Source organism: Arctopsyche grandis, chromosome 13 (assembly GCF_051622035.1).
Source record: "Arctopsyche grandis isolate Sample6627 chromosome 13, ASM5162203v2, whole genome shotgun sequence".
In the NCBI taxonomy this organism is placed as follows: domain Eukaryota; kingdom Metazoa; phylum Arthropoda; class Insecta; order Trichoptera; family Hydropsychidae; genus Arctopsyche; species Arctopsyche grandis.
Window position 1 is genome coordinate 8,956,474 of NC_135367.1, and position 20,096 is coordinate 8,976,569.

Consider the following 20,096-nt stretch of genomic DNA (forward strand, 5'->3'; position numbering starts at 1 on the left):
TTAAATATGAATTATTATTAATTGGTTATTATTGACGCAAAATATACATGAACAGTAGTTAATAAACAATTGTACATATATATCCTATTAATAGTAAAGTAAAAATGATCATAGTAAATTAAATTAAAAAAGTTGAAAAGTTTTTCTTATTGTATTAAAAATGCGGTATTAAAGTTCGAAAAAAAATAGCACAAAAACACGTATAATTATGTACCGTATATACATATGTACGTATTATTATATTTATGGTAAAAAAGAAGAAAATTTAATCCAATATTTGATTGTTTTCTTTCTATCTAATGTACTTTTCTATATCACTTTTTAACTTTTCCTCTTCACTTTTTCCCCTATTCATCTCGAAAAAAAAGTTACAAGAGCGTCATAAAATTTTACAACTATAGTTAAGACTTCCGAATACATATAATATGATAAATCAGATCACTTTGCTCCAGTATTAAATCGACAGGAACGGATCGAACAAGTGCAGTCAGTTTAGCACACCAATATGGGAAAGTTTCGCGAGAGGCTCTTTAGCTTGCCGACATAAATTGATAAAATTTTTAAGTCGCGGCGTATTATAATAATAAGGCCAGACGGAGTTTACCGCAAAGGAAAATGCACACTCGAAGCAGTTGACTTATATTAAATAGAAGACCTAATAAATCCAGACAAAGGGGAGGGAGGCAGCAACAGAAGAAAAAGTTGGACAGCGAGTTCGTTACGCGAATTGCGCAACTTTCAAGTTTTCCCGGTTCGGTCGCGGAGAGGAGTCGGAAATTGCGTCGATATAACTGCTTATGGTGCAATTGTGCAACTCGAAAATTTGCATGCCAATAAGTAGGATTCACGCGAATCAAAGCCTCATATTTTAGCCTTCGAGGATTAACAGTTATTCATATTGCGAACGGCATATACATACATATATACAATTCGTCGAACTTGTTTAAAGTTTTATTTAAACATTGGTATTAAATGTGTCGTGTGCATTATTTAAATTTGATTCGGTCATATTTGAGACGATATTCTTGGAAAGCTGTGTGCTTGTTTTAACGGTTTTGAAACCTTTGGAAGCTGTTTTAAAATCATATGTATGTCATTATGTAAATACGTATGTACATATATGCATACATTTATGTATTAGGATGGTCCGAAATATTATTTTTTTGTATATATAATATAATATATGGAATATAGCCAAATACTTTAAGGGATTTACCCGTGGAATAAGTATATAATACATATAAATAATAAAACAGTGAGTTTTTCATGTTTATATTATAAAATATGTATTTCCGCCCGCTTAAGGTTTAGATATGATTTTAATAATATTTTTGCTTATTTTTTATCAAATTCAAATGACAAGGCTGGTTTATTGGAATACGTTCGGTTTTTTCGCTGTAAAAGTTTCGGTATGTTCTTTCATGTTCGGCTTTTCTACACATTTTCAACTAATCTTTGAAACAGGGTTTCCCAATTGTTATTTGCAACCCCTAAGCTACTTTACAGTTCCAGAGGGTGAATTGGTGAATTGTTTGGATTATTATTCTTATTTTTTTTCTCATAAAAGTTTATATTACACGCTTTCACAATGTCTCATATACTTTGTCACTTCAATAATAGATTAAATAAAGTAAAATGTGTCAAATTTTGCCACAACATATTATCAATGGAGAAGAAATTCTTCAAAGTGTTATTTGTATCAAAGTTTTGTTGAATGATTCTATGAAACCGGCAAAGTTGAAGCAACATTTGCTGAATGTTCATCTAATATCACAAGGATTTTTTTTATGAACATCATGGAAATTCTCTCAAAAAATGAAGCTAGATCCAATAGAAGATTTTCACGAAAAAAAGTAGCGTGAGGAGTTTCCGAGATGGAAGTGAAAGATGCAGCAGTATAAAGAAAGAAAGAAGCACGGTAAAGATCCGCTGAATATTTATACACAGCATGTATTCTCAGCACAGAGAGATGATTGGTCGATGGGTCGCGAGACCTTATTGGTTGTAGTATACGGTTTATTAATATGGCGAGGCTTTTTGATCCACTAATCCACTTGTGATAATGATTAGTTATAGTTGAAGTGTATTTTACTTATAGTTATAGTTGAAGTTACTTATAGTTATAGTTAAAGTGTATTGTAACTACCGTTATAGTTGAAGTGTATTTTCAGTTGTAATATATTTTGACTATATATGTATGTACTGAAAATACAGTTTAAGTATAAGTAGGTAGCAGGTAAGATGGCAAGGTTATGCTTTCGTGAAAACGTCATTCGACTAGTAAATTGAGTTGGAAAGTCATGTCGTTGAATTGTATTCGAATATGAATGACCCGTTGGAATATATGTATTACAACTAGTCAAAATGTATTAGACTTCGACTTTAACATACATAAGTGGGTGCATTCTCTGAATTTATTTCATGACACATCATAACGGTTCGTTTCGAATGAAACAAAATAAAGCAACGAATTCAAATCGCGAAGAAAAACGTCGACATTTCTTTTATACATACAGCCAGTCGCATTACCATTGCATTACAAAACCAAATTACAAATATTCATAATGTTCGTTAAATATCAAATAAAAACTTTTGATTTGGAGCTTCGTTATTATAATTCAATTGAATTAAGGACAAAAGCCCGAAAAAGGAGGCGAAAGAAAAAAATATGTAATAAACTCGAGTGGCATGTCTTCTTCGTTGACATTTCGTACCCGACGGTTCGTTATAAATAATGTAACAGCGACGGGAGAGGGTCGGTGGCCAACGGAAAAGAAGTCCCTCATCCCCTCAACCCTCCCGCTTCGAACGCATACAATGCCCCATTTCGCGAATCGTCATTCGGGGATATTTAGGTAAAATCAGCGGATGACGCTGGCCGACGAGATTCGCGCGATATTTGCCCGAGACAAACTTTTTCACGCGAAAATCTAAATTTCAAATGCGCCAACGCCGAGATCGAACCCAGTATTGACACTTCCTCAAAGAAGTAGAAGCCAAAAAAAAATTTACATTTTCGTATATATGTAATTTCCTGTGATGAATTCGGTTGACTCCGAGCCGGGGGAAAATAATGAGTCCCATTCAACGTTGAATATGGTCAATTTGCGATGAGAATAGTTAGCGAGGTTTCGAGAGACGTGCAAAAGTGTCACTGAATGTTTGCATCAAAGTGAAATTATAATATCTCGAAAGCGGGCGAACGCGAGAGGGGGTGGATTTGATTAATTGACCGCGCGTTAAGGGTCGTCATCGAGGAGGGGAGCTTAAGGTGAAAAAAAATGCAACACAATTCTGTGAACGATTCTTAAGGGGTGTTTAGATCGATGAACATGAATATGAATATTGATTTTTTTTACAACACATTGTTCTCCACTTTAAAATATTGTTGCGTGGACGTGAAGAGGGGCTTCCAGGATCGGAGAGAAAGACGCAGCTAGTGTTGCAGAAGTTGTTTATTGGTCTGCAATCGTCGACTCTCCAGCTCCGAATGCTCTACTGTTCGAGAGCGCTCAATATTTATACTCATCGGGCGCTCTCCGTATACAGATATTCGCGAGATTCTATTGGTCGATGAGTCGCGCAATCACTATTGGTCGATGAGTCGCCACTCACCTAATCTCTACTTTACAATATCATATTTATTTATAAGTGGGTATGTATTTATTTGAAATTTAGACCTTTTTAGTATTACAGGTAATTCCTAATGCACCACAATACAAAAGAACAAAAATAATATATGTACATACATGTATATGTATATGTAAGTAAGAGAAACACTAAGCATTTAACACCCTTACGAAACCAAAGTGTTATTCATCTTTTCCAATTATGATGATAATAATCATGAGGACAGAATATCAGACAAATAGGTTAAGATAATATCTGATAGGTTAAGAAAATAACATTCGGAAACGGCAGCAATGATTGCATATAGAAATCGGATAGCTTTTGGTATGGGAGCCATCCAATAAAGGAATATGCGGGAAGTACAACTATCAAATGATTACTATGCACATTATTATTTTTATATATATGTATGTATATATATGTTTTATTTTTGCTATGTCTAATTTCTTTAGTTACTATTTTGTTTCTTTTCTTTTCTGTTATATTTTTGACCATTGTGGCGCATTAGGAATTCCTGTAATGCTACAATGGAACAAACTTTAAATAAATAAATAAATTATTAATTCCAGCAACAAGGAGCATGACTCATTGCTACTTAGAAGCAGGAGAACGAAACTAATCAATGAGAAGTTTCTGTGAAGTTCTAAGGAATTATGCTTAAGCATGCCCCAAAGTGGGGTAGAAGTATGGGTAATATCCATATAGGAAACCATATACGTATACTCTTTCCTATATAGGAAACGAAAAAATGTTTATGCATTTTCCCAATCAATATTGATATGCTTCACATACATACAATAGCACACAATAGCATTAAAAATCCAATGTAACTTTTTAAAACGTTATTTTAGTAAACGGAGTAAGTTTAGAATTTTCTATGACTTTCACTAGGTTTATAACGATTCGATGCGCGTTCAGTATTCTTGTCGATTTGCGGAGAGAGAGTTGACGGATGAGGGGTTAGAATATAATGTACATACATATAATATTAAAATGAACAAAATTTGATTTTATCTATGGAAATACTTCAGATAAATTAAAAAAGCACCAATATATATAAATCAGCAGTATATGTAGCTCGGTGGTTGCGTTATTGTTAATCCACTGAGAGGTTCTCGGGTTCAAGCCCTGGGTTGATTTGTGACTGCACCGTGTGACGGTTGACATATATTGTAATTATTTTACATAATTCGACGTTTAATACAGGATAAAACGTTTTATATATGTACATAGGTAATTACAATAAACCTTGCAGAATTCGCATTATTTTTGTTTAAAACACACATTTTTAACTGGACGCTTGGCGTCCAGCACAGTGGCTAGCGGATTTTTAGCACAGTAAGGCAAGTGTTAAAATGTTCCGGTTATGAATAGCGCAGTTTGTACACGTATGGGTATTTCCATAATAGGTTAAAGTTGCGATCTAATGATTAATTTCCGAACCACGACGACAAGCGCAATGAAAGGAAAACTTTCCCTTGAAACAATCCTTGAAGCCCCCAAACTAAAAAGACGACACTGAAATCTTTAATTGCTTTTTTTTTTCGCCATCCCCTTCGTCCGCGAATTAAGTGATTAATTATGTGCAAACGCACAACGCCGTAAGATCCTCTATAAGTGATCGCCCGTCCTAAATTAAGGACAGGCCCGAAAGAAAATTAATCTCCCTCGCGGGGTGGAGGAAGGAAGGGAAGAACCACGGGAAAAAAATCCTTTTTTTATCGCAACACCCACCAGTAGAAAATTTGCTTCGGGGATTTTTGAATAAGTGAATCTTAGCAAGTGTCCGCGGGTGCGGCGAGAAAAATAATTTAGGTTTTTTCCACACTTTTTTTTTATTTTTATATTCCTTCCTCCGAGGAAAAAGACTTGTCACTTAAGTGTGCACCATTATACGGAAAATATGGATCGCGAAATCCAACAGTGTTATTCATCAAGCGATTTAACGTCGCCGAAAATCTTGTTTCCGAACACAATGGCTTTGATTGATGTCCGAGGAGGTCGCGAAAGAATGGTTACTGTAATTAAGCGCTTCTGGATACCGAGAAAAAGCTGAAATATTTGATATTAAAACGGAAATATTTTCCTCGGAAACCTTTAACGTAATGTAAGGCGAGCGTGCGTCTAAATGTCTGTTACGTGTAACATACATATTAAATCTAAAAATAGTGAGATCGAAATTCAATGCCTTCAATGAATCGCTTTATTGCCCTTTTGATACGATATTACACGATTGAATCAAAAGAGTCACGCTTTGACGTATCATTATAACGATATAAGATAGATCTTATCAATAATATAATACTTATTACGTTCAAAAGCCAGCAGTATAGCTTGGTGGTTGCGTTAATGCTAACCACCAAGAGGCTCGATTGAAAATAATTTATTCCGAGTATTTATGCAGTGCTTCAGGTCATACTTGAATATTTGTGACTCCAAGTCAATATTTTCCCATCAGAATTTGTCAATTTATATGATTTCATTGTTGAAACGGTTCCTCACCAAATAAACAAAATCTTTCTACCTACTATAATCTATACATTTAAGCATTCAACATTTAAGGTAACCATTTAAATATGTAGAGGTACTATCTCTGGCAATGACAGGCTTTATTAGAGTCAAATCTCTTAACTTAATCCTACAGTTGAACCGATCTAGCATGAGAATAACGTAAAATGTACATGCTGTCGCATTCGCCCCCCACTCGACCCGCGATGACCAATTACATTTCGTTTCAGTTTCGTATTACATTTTGGTCAAGAAATACAACATCGTTCGTGTGTATAGCGGTCGGTAGAATTTGGCTTTTATTTTTTGTTAGTTTTGAGTTCGTGTTAAGTATTTTTAAATATTTACATTAATAAAATTTTAATATAAAATACGTAAGTTGTTGATATTGTAGCATATGCTAAAAGGAGCCGCCGTTATAATTGGTTTTCGAGGATTATCCCCAGGCTTAAGTACTGTCGGCTGACAATGGAGACCCCCGAATGGATTTAGTGGTCAGTAACGGCATTCGGTCGCTTTCCGCTAGATTTCTCAGAACTGACAGCGCGAGACCGTGGGACTGCATATCGGGTACGTGACTATAACAATAGGTAAACAAACACGTCGAGGAAGATGCAATGAGCGATCTTCCCTTTATGTATAAGCAGGTACTTATCAAGGCCATATCAAGGCATTCTGGACTGAGCACAGCCAGTGCGTGGATCTCCTTAATCATGCTAAAAATGCTGTGAAGCGACTTTGGCCTTTTGTTTGGATCCTCCACCCACCCTTACGCAACAATATTATTAATATAATTATGGAATACTTATGTATTTTATATTAATGGAAATTAATTTTTTTTAGACGATAAAAGTAATAGTCAACGTCATGTTATTGACAGCAAAACTTATAGTAATAATATTAAAGACTTTATTCAATTATATTGTAATAATATTATAGAGTTAAATAAGAAATAAGTAAAAAAACATAATTTTACGTCTTTACGATAATAGATCATAGATAATAATAGATAATACTAGATAATGGATAATAGATACGATCGACTATAATAGATACACTTTCTGGGTGAATTTTCCACCTCTACTTGGAAGCGTTTGATAGTTTCAAATACAAATATTGAATCAATGATATTCTATGTTTATTTTCAATATAGAATATGAATCAACTGTGGTACGTATGTATATGTTGATTCAACTGACAAGAGTTTGCAGAAGGAATATAACTTCTGAACTGTCGGTAATTATGATGTAAGGTGTTCCAAAGCACGATCTCCAAAATCATGTTCACCCTTCTTAAAGAAGACGGGTACAGGAAGAAAAAAAACCCCACCGCAAATCTGATGTAAACACGTCGTTTAATTTGCACTTTCCCGTCGTCGTTCTCCCCTAAGCGATCGCCTCCGGAAAGCCCTAAGTAATGCCCCGAGAAAAGAGCCCTATTCGCACAGCTCAGAAAAGAGATTTTCGCGCGTCGCATTTTCATTAATATTTAACTAGAAGTGTGTTGACTTTGAATATTTTCTTTTCTTCGTCGACCAAACAAAAGTCCTGCGAGGAAAGTCTGCGTTGTAGTGGCGTTAAAACACAAGGACGAGGGGTTGAGAGAGAGAGAGAGAGAGAGAGAGAGTATCAATCAGAGTGCTGCAAAAGACAGCTTAATTTTTTTTAATAAAAAAAAGAACCAACAAGTCAATCCTTGAAACAAACAATCAACTAAAATATCAATAATAAAATTAACTTACCATAAAATCATACTGGAAATATGGTAATCGCTCGAGCATACATTACTATAGCCCCCTCTTCGTATGCACATACATTAACTTCACAATCTTCCTTCAACGACAGGTTGTATTCATGTATGAATTAATTAAAATGATATCTATGTATATATAACAAACAAGTCAACAACTAACAAGCACTGACAATATATAATATAAATTTAATAAAACAACTGAAAATTACTATATAGGAAATATTATATATATATTACTATTGAAAATATTATATTAACTATACACATGTATATACAAAAATTGAATAAAGTACGAAACCTAAATTGAGCAGATGTAATATATTCTGTTAAATATGTATAGACATTTTTCTTTTTACTAACGAAAATGCAATCATTGTACACGTGTAGAAAAATACACACATACAAACAAGCACACTGACAAATACATATGTACAAATATTCACTCTTATTCACTTAAAAACGAAAATTATTGAATCTAACTAGTAATATTCCATCTTAAATGCCTAAACTTTATGAGGTAAATTATTTTTAAATTTAATATGTTCAACTTAAAAACCAACGTATTTCAGACAGGCCAAATAAATTAACATTTGTGGTGAAAGAATCGATTGAAAAATATGTAAAATTTCAAATCGTTCAACAATCTAACAGCGCACACATTTATCATTTTATTTAAAGACAATTGACTATTTATCAGCATTTTACCTAACTACAATAATAGTTATCATTCACATTCGAAAATTCACATCACTTTAAAATTTCCTATAAAGCATTTTTTTCAACCGTCGAAAAAAAATAACACTACAGGAATTGCATGTATGTAAATGGTAACCGGTTGAGAAAGTAAACTTAAAAAGTTAAACCACAACGTTGAACGCTCAATTGCAAACTGAAGTCCCAGAAATACGAAGGAATATAATTTAATTTTTTTTTTGGAGTATTTTACACACCCAATTAGCATTACGTATAAAATGTCAATATTTTTTTTAACTTTATTTAATTTCTTGTACTATTGGCTTTTATCAGTCAATCATTGTAATATAAACTAGTACGTACAATATCCAGGACTCTCTCACATTTAATATTACATATGAATCGCTCTTTCCTAACATGGCATTTTTTATATTAAGACAAAATATAAAGAACACATTTGATAGTAGCATTTTTCCTACATTTTGACCGCTTCGGTCAAAAAGAAAACGTTGTTTTCTCAGTGTACCCAAGAGGGGGCTATAGAATATGCAGGAGTCCTCTGTTGAGGGACAAGAGTGTCCTCCGTTACGGTGGCTGCACCTGATGGCAGATTACTGTGGTACGCCATCTGCTGTTGGGTCTGTTGGTTTTGTTGTTGGTTTTGTAAGTTTTGCTGTTGCTGCTGCAAATGCTGTTGGTGTTGCTGATGAGAAAAATTAAAATCTAAGCTTCCGTCCATCGAGAGTTCATGCTTGATTACCTTAAAAAGTATAATTAACATTATTTTTTTCCTCGTGTCTCACATGCGTCTATCGTATGAACCATTTTTTTGTTTGCCTCCTATGATACAAATTGATTCACGGCTCGTGTTATACATATAATGCACATTTTGTATTAAATTTATCGTCACACATTAGAGTGGTCATCAATACGTTGAGTTTTTTTTAACAATTTCAAGTCTTTTTGTAAAAGTTCCATAGTATAATATATTTGCTTTATCTATGTACGCAGTAATAAGTTTTTTTTTCATTTAGGGATGTAGAAAACGCCTCACTAAAAAAAAGTTTCAACTTTAAAATAGCGCTATTTTTTTATATTGCATTTTTATGTAAAAAAAAAAATCACGCACATTTAGGGTTGAAATTCAATTTTTATTCTAATTTAATTCTAAATCTCAAAAAGAAAAACGTTACACTTGAAACTTTCAATAATAGACTTTTAATTATTAAGTATGTAAAATGATGACTATTTTTATGCACATGATTTTCAGACATCTGGAAATTATTTACATAATTTTCATTGAATTATATGACTAGTAAGGTTGTAAAATCATTAAAAATCGACTCGGATTCCAATTTTTACTTAATTTACAAATATCACTAGAGTACCTATACAGAATCAATATACTATGTACATCTAATGTGAATCATTTACTTTAAATTATTATTTTTTTAATTTAATATTAAAACTAATAAAATTTACGTATTTTATCATACTATTCAGAATAAAGCAGTGCACGAAAAAGACTACTTCTATGCATACTATAAAGCAGCGCACGTTCAGACAAATTTTGGACGAGTGCATGGCAAAATCAGCATACATATACTACATTACAGAGTGCGACGATAAGGCTCAATATTCCTTGCGTCGTATCGTCGAGTCAATATTGTCACAATATGTTTCCGAAAATATTAATACGCGCATGCGCACCTTCTTTACTATGCGTGCACTCGCCACTATGACGTCACGTCGTGCGCGAATATTTCCACGAGCTGGTTTTGCTTGATACGTTACGGTGACATGTACTGCTGTATAATATGAATAGATTTTGTCAGCTACAATTGTTTCGTCTACGCCACGAACACATTACGGAACATATGAATGTACCAAAGAATAAATTATATTATTAATTAATGAAAATTTCTGTATTATTGATCATTTGCACAGTATTGAAAGGATTTTTCTTTAAGGATTTAGAAAGATATTAAGCATTGTGTCAAAAATTAGAACAGTGAGAAAGTAAATGAAACGACAATATGCACATCTTAAAAGAACAATATGTATGTATGTTATTACCTTTTGATATGATTTATTAATTGGAATCCATCAGTTTTCATTGATTTTGAAAGCCCCTAGATCAGGTATATTTGTATGTATACAAAATATGCAATAAAAAAATGTTTATATATTATATGACACGAATAGTGAATCATTTTGCATTGTTGATGTATGAGTACGTATACAAAAAATTAAAAACGCCAACTTCAAAAACTTTTCATACCTCGTCTACGTTGCAGTCAAAACTGCCGTGCTCTAAACTTTCAATATTGAGATTAAATTCGTCGACTAAAGCGGCATTATTTAAAGCGCCCATCAATTGACCCATCATCGTCGAAGCAGGCGCTAATTGCTCGTGTTGGGCGCCTAAAAGGGCACCGTTCAACAAGGGCGATTCTTGCCCCACCTGACTCATTCCTCCTACAACCAATCGGACAAACCTCGCATTAAAACACAATTGATCGACCAGAAATGAAAAAAATCGACATCGTGCAACATTCCAAGTACCGATTAGCATCATATTGGACAGTTGAGGCGGTGGTAATAAAGCTCCAGGGGTGAGAGGCGTACGGGGTGGACTGCAGGAGGGTGGACGAGCTCTCATATAGGCCGGACCACACGCTTCAGCTGGATACGAAGGTGACATTCCGGTGACTGACGATGGTGACATGCTCTGAAACGGATAAAATTATTAAAATTCCACCGGCAATTGCGAGTTGAGAGGGTTGGAAGTTACTTACTTCCGCGTGCGAATGGTGTAAGGGACGATGCAAGCAAGCGCAGGGTTGGCGCCCGTGGATTGCACAAGGGCGAGGTAAAAACCCTCTTCCATATCCGGCACCGGCTGGATATGGGGGTGGAGGACCTGAAGGACACGTCGCTAATCCTCCGGAAAACCTAAATACATCGGAAATATCATCAGTAAGGACTGTAGGGTGACGGGGTGAAAATGAGATCCCTTAACTTTACATTGCAATTCAAAATCTACTACGTCCACAATAACTTAATAAAAAAAATGCAACAAATTTTGTAATAATAATATAAAAATAATCCAACCGTCATGCTGTTCAAAAAATATACAGGGCGGATCATAAATATGTAGTGCGTTGGAATTTAAAGATTGATACGTGACTTGTGAGTATTATAATAAACCATATTTGAATTATTCCATAATTAATAAGTTAGTGTGGTTAAGCTTCGTATTCATTGAAACAAACTACTAACCACCGAGAGGTTCCAGAGTTCAAGCCCTGGGTTGACCTCGTTTGAATAGAATTTATTCGGAGTATTTCTGCAATGCTGCCGGTCAGACTTGGATATTTGTGATATCCTATTTGCCTATTTATCTGATTTAACTATTGAAACGGATCCTACCCACTATGTCACTACTATTTGAGTATGACTTCAAATTTATCTAATATATAATTTCGAAAGAGACTTTGTTACTATGTATGTATGGTTTGGGTGGGAGCATCGGTCTCTGGCTATGATGTTTGTCGTAGCTAGAGACCATATGACAAAACAAAAGTCTCTCAATTTTTGTCGAATAAAAAAAAAATTGTTTGTCGCTAGGATCACTCGACCAATTGTATTATATTGAGCAACACTTCATCCGCAGATGAACTATGTATGTATGTAATAGTCATTGATTAACTACTACGGCAGATAAATACTAGAGACTTTTCTGCCGATCTGTCTCTTATCTATTCAGAAGTGCTATTTGATTTAGGAAATTGTATCCTATGTACATAGATATGTAGTTATCCTATGTACATAACTATTTTTCCTTTCAAGTTTAGAACATATTTAGTTCGTTGACCAGGTTTCTTACTATGTCATAAATACATGAATCAGTCAGTTGTCAAGCATAATTATATTTTATAAATATTGTCCAAGACACCGATTTAGCTTTACGAATCATTTTTCTAAGTTTGCGATTTAAAAATCTTACTCAAACATTGTCACGTATTATTCTTTAAAGTCCACTGCCACACATCGGTGATGCCCTTTGAATTTCATTACAGGTACAATATAAACTAACAATTTCATCATCATTTGTATGTAATTCAAGTGTAATGAATAACTTTGTCTCGATTTGATTTTTATGGAGCTTTTATTTCTACTTACGAATTTATATTGTATGTTTCCGCTCCTTGGAGGTTCATTGAATCGGCCAGACTACCAGCTAATTGGTCAGCTCCAGCTGGTGGGGGATAGTCTTGAGATCCCCAATCATTGTCACCTCCGAAAACTGATGGAATCGGAGATAGACGACCACACGAAGAAGCATTAGAGGAAGCTCTTTGCCTGAAGTCTGGCGATAGCTGAAAGCCTCCGGTTGCACCACTGATTTCGTGCAATTGAATACCCAGATCGAAACGTGACAAATTTATATGTTTTTTTTATCCCAACAACCGGTCCATATGGGTCAGTGGTGTCGTCGTCGCGGCGAGAAGAAGCAGCAAAAAATAAATAAAAAGAAAAAACAAAACAATGATGCAATACTACATATGGGCAATGTGACCAAATTTCAAAGTTTTCATACTTGCATATTGAATAGGATGTTTTTTACTATTTTTTTTTCATTTAAAACATCGTCATTCAATATGCAAATATAATTCTGTCTACTATAGTATAATTTGCTATTTATAAATACTTTAATTGTAATGCTATATCTAGTACGAGTTTCTGGAAAGTACCTAATTTAGGCGTATTGTTTGCTGTCATTATTTTTAGACCACGAATTCCCAACTTGTGTGTAATAAGATGCGTTTTTTATCATCAAATATTAAACTGAAAAAACGTTAAATGAATCTGAATTGTTCGGGTGATTAAAAAAAAAATGGGACTTTATTATACATTTTTCGTGTAACGTATTTAAACTGTAGATTGAGCAAATACATATGCATGTTTTTAAAATAGTTTCAGCAAATTTCAGCATAAAAACTTGTTTTTAATTGGTATCTATGTAGAAGAATCTCAAGACGAATTTAATGATGATACTGAATTCTTTGAATTATTTGAAAATTAATTTTAGTTTAACTTAAATAAATAATTAAAGTCAATTGTATAAAATTAATTCAGCTTTCTTGAAAAACTTCGCGATTAATTCTTGGACTGATTTATGAAATTTTAAAATGTATCAAACTTTCAAGGAACATACAAAATTTTGAGAAGGTTTATTTTCATAAACGAATATTGAAGATGAAAGTATGTTAAATGATCTATTTTTAATGTTACTTAAACAAATGATAAACGCGTTTAATGCAAATGTTACGACTTGAAAAAGGTTGGGATTTCATGTATAAATTGACATTGAAAATTTGATCATATATAGGTATATATTATACAATACGCTTAGGTTTATACAAAATTTCATATAAAACTAGTCGTTTTAAATTACAAGAATACTCATAAATTGACTAATTAATAGTTGAAATACTTAAATAATTGACTAAATAACAGTTGTACTAAAAACGACTAGTTTAAACGTGCTCTAAGACTATTATATATAATCTGGATTTAATCCAAAATACTCATATCTCACTGATAAACTATGTATGTATGTATAATATAATAAAACTAGATTAAAGTCATGCAAAATCATTTATCTATATATCACTATGTGTATTTGGAGCGTGCATACATTTCTATATCTTAGTCTAAAATTGATACGATGATATTTCATACGGTAATAATTTCGAATTTCTAGAAAATGTGAGGCGAATTTGAGCGTTTTTGTTTCGAAATTCGATATTTTATACACGTTATTCGGCGAAAAATCGAAAATCGGCCCCCCGGTGAAATATTCGGGAAGTCGGCACAATGAAAACCTAGTAAATAAATAACGGACAGTGTGGAGAAGCCGCACATGATTTAGAATACCCGGGTCAAAACGAAACGAAACAGATATAAAAGATACAAACACACACACACACCATACAAAACAAGGTGGATAATATTTCTCAGTCATTCTGCTGAGCACACGGAAATTGATTAGAATGAAGGAAGCGCACAAATGAAAAACGCTTCCATGGGGTTCATATTTCATGGGACCTTTTCGCCCACGACAAAAATGGCCAATGGACGACCGAAAAAATTATCGAAATACAATACGACGATTCTATGTATGTACGTATCGTAGTTTACGGTGAGTATTTGGTTCGAATACTTTTTGGGTTTAACGTGTCGGAAATTGATTACGGATTATGATAATTGGGTTTGTACCTGTGTAAAGGGGAATCTGGGAACATGTCAAGTCCCTCGGAAACGGAACTGCTGGGACTTGGAGTGGCATCTGGAGCTGCGCCGCTTCTCAAAGCTTCGACCTGTTAACAAATCAATCGAAACACTGAAAACAACGCAAAAAAGGATATAAAAATAGTTGATTAATTAATAAAAAGGAATATTTAAAGTTTGAGCCTTCTTAAATAAAATTTTCCAAAGTCACATATATGGAGAAGTTTTTATTATATAGAAATTGGCGAAACTCAAGACGCTGAATAACTTGAGATTTGCAAGAGGGATTGGAACGGAGATGCCAATTTATAGGAAACGTTTCGAGGAATAGAACTATGATAGGAACAATCAACCTGGAGTCTCAAACCAAGGTCTGACCAACAGCTAATAGTGGAAATCGAACAGTGACCACTCTGTTCGAAAGCATAATATGCTAACCACCAGTCTATACTGCTGGTTTTTGATAGAAAGTAATGTAATTATATACAAATTTTACTTGTAGTATTTAATCAAAGTGCGGCTCACAAGATGAAATTTTTCTCTACAGATGTCTAGAAAAATTTTCCCTACAAAACCTGGCTTAAAAAAGAAAAAAATCTGCCTAAAATATTCCGATTTGATACTCGTTCTAAAAAGTTTGGTAATCAAAAACAATACTGATGTTTTTCGGGATATAATTTTGGTAAGTTTCTTAATATCATATGTATTCTTTTATAAAAATTTCGGCTACAAAATTAACTTAAATTGTATGCTTTTGACACATATAAACAAATAACCCTTTAAATGTACATTTTTTTATTGTTAAACATAATAATTACGTTTTTGTTGCTTAAAATAATGAATAAGAGTCGAACAAAAATTAATTTTAAATCTGTAACTCTATTATGTATATTTAAAAGTAACTGTATTTTAATTGAAAGTTATAAACTGCAAAAATACAGTGATAAATAACTTTGAACAAGTGATTTTATGATTTTTTAAGAAATTTGTTGGATTATTCTATGACATTGCTTAAGCGGAAAAAAGCACGTAATAATGATATTATTTTTTTATTTTTATTTTATTTTATTAATTGAAAAATCAACAGACAGGATGTAAATAGATATGTATAAAAAAAACAAATAGTAAATAAATAATATATGTAACATCCGAGTCCAATAATAGATTTTTACAAAAATGAAAAAGATATACAAAAATATAATGATAAAGATATTATACATAATTGGCAGGGTTACTTTTTTTTATCAAGATCATTGGAAAGAGAAGAATGCCTTCAAAAAGGATCTCAAATTTGAGATATTTCTATAGCAGTGTTTCCATTAAAAGTGATGAATTTAAAAGAATAGTGATACGAAGCTTTGAACAAACGTATAAATCATTTTATATGAAATTTCGCATGATTATTTTTATTTATGTATTTCTTTTTAGGTAAATAAAATAGCTTGAAGTATATACAACATTTCTAAGGTGCAGTTGAGGCTTAACAATCGTCACACGCGAAAATTACGCACTGGACAGGACTGAATCATTCGCGTATGAAAAATAACGCCGAACATACAGTAGGGGGTGCTAAGAGGTGAAAATGCGCAATAAAACGTGATTTAAGATCTCGGCGGACAGATTCGAGGATATAAATATAAGCACTTTAAAATTCGACCACAAGTCTTTTCGCACACAATGTATTAGCCTCGTCCCATACAAACCCGCCAACAAAGAGATGTCCTTTAAAAGTGACAAGTCCCGAAATTTATGGATATGATACATCGAACGTAACACTTTCCAAGTCTTTGTATACATTATATGCATCTATACCGTGTCGTGTTGGGTCTTATTTAAAACCGAGGCGGAAAAACAGTTAGGAAAATGTTTATATTAGGTATCCTCAGGTATTCAATCGTTTTGTCAAGCGTCGCTGAACTTCAGCGCTGCATACATAATACTATACAAATCGGAGCAAATTGAATAAAACATTGTATGTTAGCATACACATACGTTACCTAAGGAAAATGTATATATTTTGTATGTAAGCGTGAGTTTCCGGATATCGGATACGCAAAAACAAAGTACGCTGCACTCATTCGAATTGCTGATGGAAGTATTTAAGTATCGTATACATATTTATATGGTGTGTATGTACGTACCTTCTTTTTGACTCTCCCTCTGCGCTTCTCAAACTTAGACGTTTCCATGGAGGCGGCGCGTCTGCGCACCGATTTTCCGGGTTTCGCGTCCGGGTTTATCATCCACCACGACGATTTTCCGGTGCCTTCGTTCTGGACCCGCATGAATCGGTTGTGGAGTGAAAGGTTGTGCCGGATGGAGTTCTGAAACGAATAAAAATATCACTTATTAATATTTATATATCATATTAGTTGTTGTATGTTATGAAAGTTTTAATATAAGTATACAGTTCGGTAATAAGTTGGACAATAATTCATGTGAGGATTTTATTAGACGATAACTTTTTTATTTTATACAAGTTATAAATAACACTTTGAGGTTTATAAAAAGCATCGATAAAAATTTTAATCGATTTAAATTTATTATACTTTTTTTTATTTTTTGCGAAAAATTATCAGATATTATATTTAATATCTACATATATCAAACTATGTATTTTTAAGGTTGACTGACTATTGGCCGAGCGAACTTTATGCCGACTGACATTTGGCCGAACGAAAATTTTAATTGTTTTAATAGTTTTAATTATAAATTTATCAAAAATATCCGATTTTAATGCTAAGACGAGGTAATAATGTTTATATTATAAGTGAGTTTTGGGTGATTTCGATATAAAATAAGCCGAAAGTCCCTTCAAAAATCCATCAGCCTAATTTCCATTCGGCCAACTGTCCATAAGGATAAAAGTCCGGGTAATTGTGAAATTTTTATTAATATTAATATAATAATTTAATATTATGCACATATTAATTTTTTCAAGCTAAAAAGAAATTTATTAATTCTTACATAATATACATAGGTATATGCATTTTTTTTACTTTTCCGGAAAACAAAATAACTGTTAGTGATAGTAAAAATAAAATCATTTAAATAGTAATTTTTTATTATTATTAAACAAATATATTATCAGAGAACTTGAAATTTATTTTGTTCTCTGAATAAGAATCAACGTATTTTTGATTTGGAAAAGTCGATATAAAGATTCCTAATAAATTTTACTGCAAGTAAAATTTTATTTCTCACCTCCATTAATGTAATGAAAAACTAAGCATATTATTAGAATATAATAATCAAATTTAATTAATAATATTTAAATAAAATTTTAAGTAGTTTGGCGCCCTAACAGTATGATAAAAAAAATTGCACGAAAGCGAATAAATTTAAATAAAATCATATTCATGATTAATAATGAAAAAAATCTCACAGATTCCAAACATAAAAACCTATTAACTTCATTCCATTTGATTCAATATAAAAAAAAAATTTTGATGAAAGTAAATCCACCAACAATTTATAGCCCACTTTGCAATGTGAGTAAAAATACAGGCACATGTCTTTTGTGAAAATATATTCATATGTAAGATGTTTTTATTTATATATATATTTTATACATATACATATGTACGTTCAAATATTCAGATAGGCATTTTGGGGGTTAACAACCCATAGTGATGGTTACAGACTGGTATAATTGCGGTGTTCGTAATTTATCGCAGCGGTAGTAGTATTTTCGTACCTGAGTCATCAAATCTCTCGTATTTTTATTGTGATGGTGTTTATTGACCAAGTTTATTCGTCCCCTACACTCGGTTAGCGGTTATGACGTTTTTACGGTCCAGTTTCGTTAAACCTGATTTTTACTGTCGACTCGATTAAAACACCGGTAGCAGTTACCACTTGCATCGAAACAGCAAAAGATAAAAATCGACCGCAGAAGAGATCTCCTCTTTAGCATAAACATTGCTGTATTGAATTCTACATACAAATATCGTACTTGAATAAAAAGTAATACAAACACCTATAGTATTGAAGGAAAAATGCATATCTTGGGATATCTTGTCTTGAACATGAGAGGTCGTGAGCTCAAATCTTTGAACATATCGATGATCTATGTAACCCCTACCATTTATGGGATTTCATACATTTAGCATAACTTTGACGTAATACTGCGGATTGATTGTAAATCAACATCTCAATTTTTAATCATCATTACAATGTATAATTCTTGTTCTATTCAATGATGTAAGGATTATGGGTTTGTCAGAGATAATCTTGAATTTATATCGATTTTAAAGGCGATTCATGTCATTTTGATAGATTTTCATTTTCATGTTGTAGCTGTACGAATAGTCGTAGCTTTGCATCAAAATTTAGCATTGAATTTTAAATGTAAGTATTATATATGTATATGTAAATATATCATGACGATGAGCAAAAATTCGAACAATGTCATAAAAGTGCTTTCAGTGCGGTCGTTTTACAGAGCGGAAGCCAATTTTACAACCATGCGTTGAAAGGTTAAAAATGTTATAACTATTCAGAAAGTAAACCACGAAATGGTAGTTCGGGAGATACTTACGCATTGCAAATATTGTTTTTTTTTTGCCATGTCACAATGTTTACGACCCGAAATTTTTATGGTGTCGCCTCGTCGAATACCCTTTTAATGGGTAATGGCTATTTGCGGTTTGCTACATCGCAAAATTTCGAATTAACACCGCTCAAATACCTGTACGTCGAAGTTTGCTTTCGTTTTAGTGCTTTGTTTTTTAATAATCATACATTAAATTTCACCCGCCGAAGATGAAATGGCATTGTAAAACCGTGAACTATTCTTTAAAATAAATTAAATCAAATAAAAATGGAAAAAATGTAAAGACGTTGCAAATTTTATTACTTTATCTATGTATGTATGTATCTATGCAGCGGTGAGCTGCCAAATTTTTATCAACCGTTTCTTTGCTTATGAAACTGGCAAAAAAAATGGCACTTTACTCCCCTATGAAAAAAGCAATGAAATATTTTCGTAATTCAGACTCGGAATCGATCATTGATCCAAGTAAGTCGAACTATATACGAACCATCTCACTCGCACCATCTGTCGACGACAACTCTATTTAAAATCATTTTCCGCTCGAATTAGTATGTTTGAAAAAAAATGGTTGCATTTATGTTTAACACCGAAAAGTTACCGGGTTTGATCCCGTGCTAAGCTTTAATACTGCTGGTCAGACTTGGATTTTTGTGACCACAAG

At 33.0% G+C, this 20,096-nt stretch overlaps 1 protein-coding gene across 2 annotated transcripts in view; it reads right to left on the minus strand.

The window, feature by feature from the left end:
* Positions 1 to 8,098: 8,098 nt before the first annotated feature.
* LOC143921096 (forkhead box protein O-like) overlaps positions 8,099 to 20,096 on the minus strand; it is a 181,038-nt gene continuing 169,040 nt past the window's right edge. Inside the window, exons 3-9 of one of the 2 annotated variants that reach the window (XM_077444223.1) lie at positions 17,022 to 17,204; positions 14,869 to 14,969; positions 12,769 to 12,987; positions 11,382 to 11,538; positions 11,149 to 11,314; positions 10,865 to 11,061; positions 8,099 to 9,343 (exon numbers count right to left, since the gene is read on the minus strand). In XM_077444223.1, the coding sequence (XP_077300349.1) occupies positions 9,101 to 9,343; positions 10,865 to 11,061; positions 11,149 to 11,314; positions 11,382 to 11,538; positions 12,769 to 12,987; positions 14,869 to 14,969; positions 17,022 to 17,204 (1,266 nt within the window). In that variant the 3' untranslated portion in view covers positions 8,099 to 9,100. Of the gene's footprint in view, positions 9,344 to 10,864; positions 11,315 to 11,381; positions 11,539 to 12,768; positions 12,988 to 14,868; positions 14,970 to 17,021; positions 17,205 to 20,096 lie in introns of both variants that reach the window. The other variant, XM_077444222.1, reaches the window with a different exon arrangement.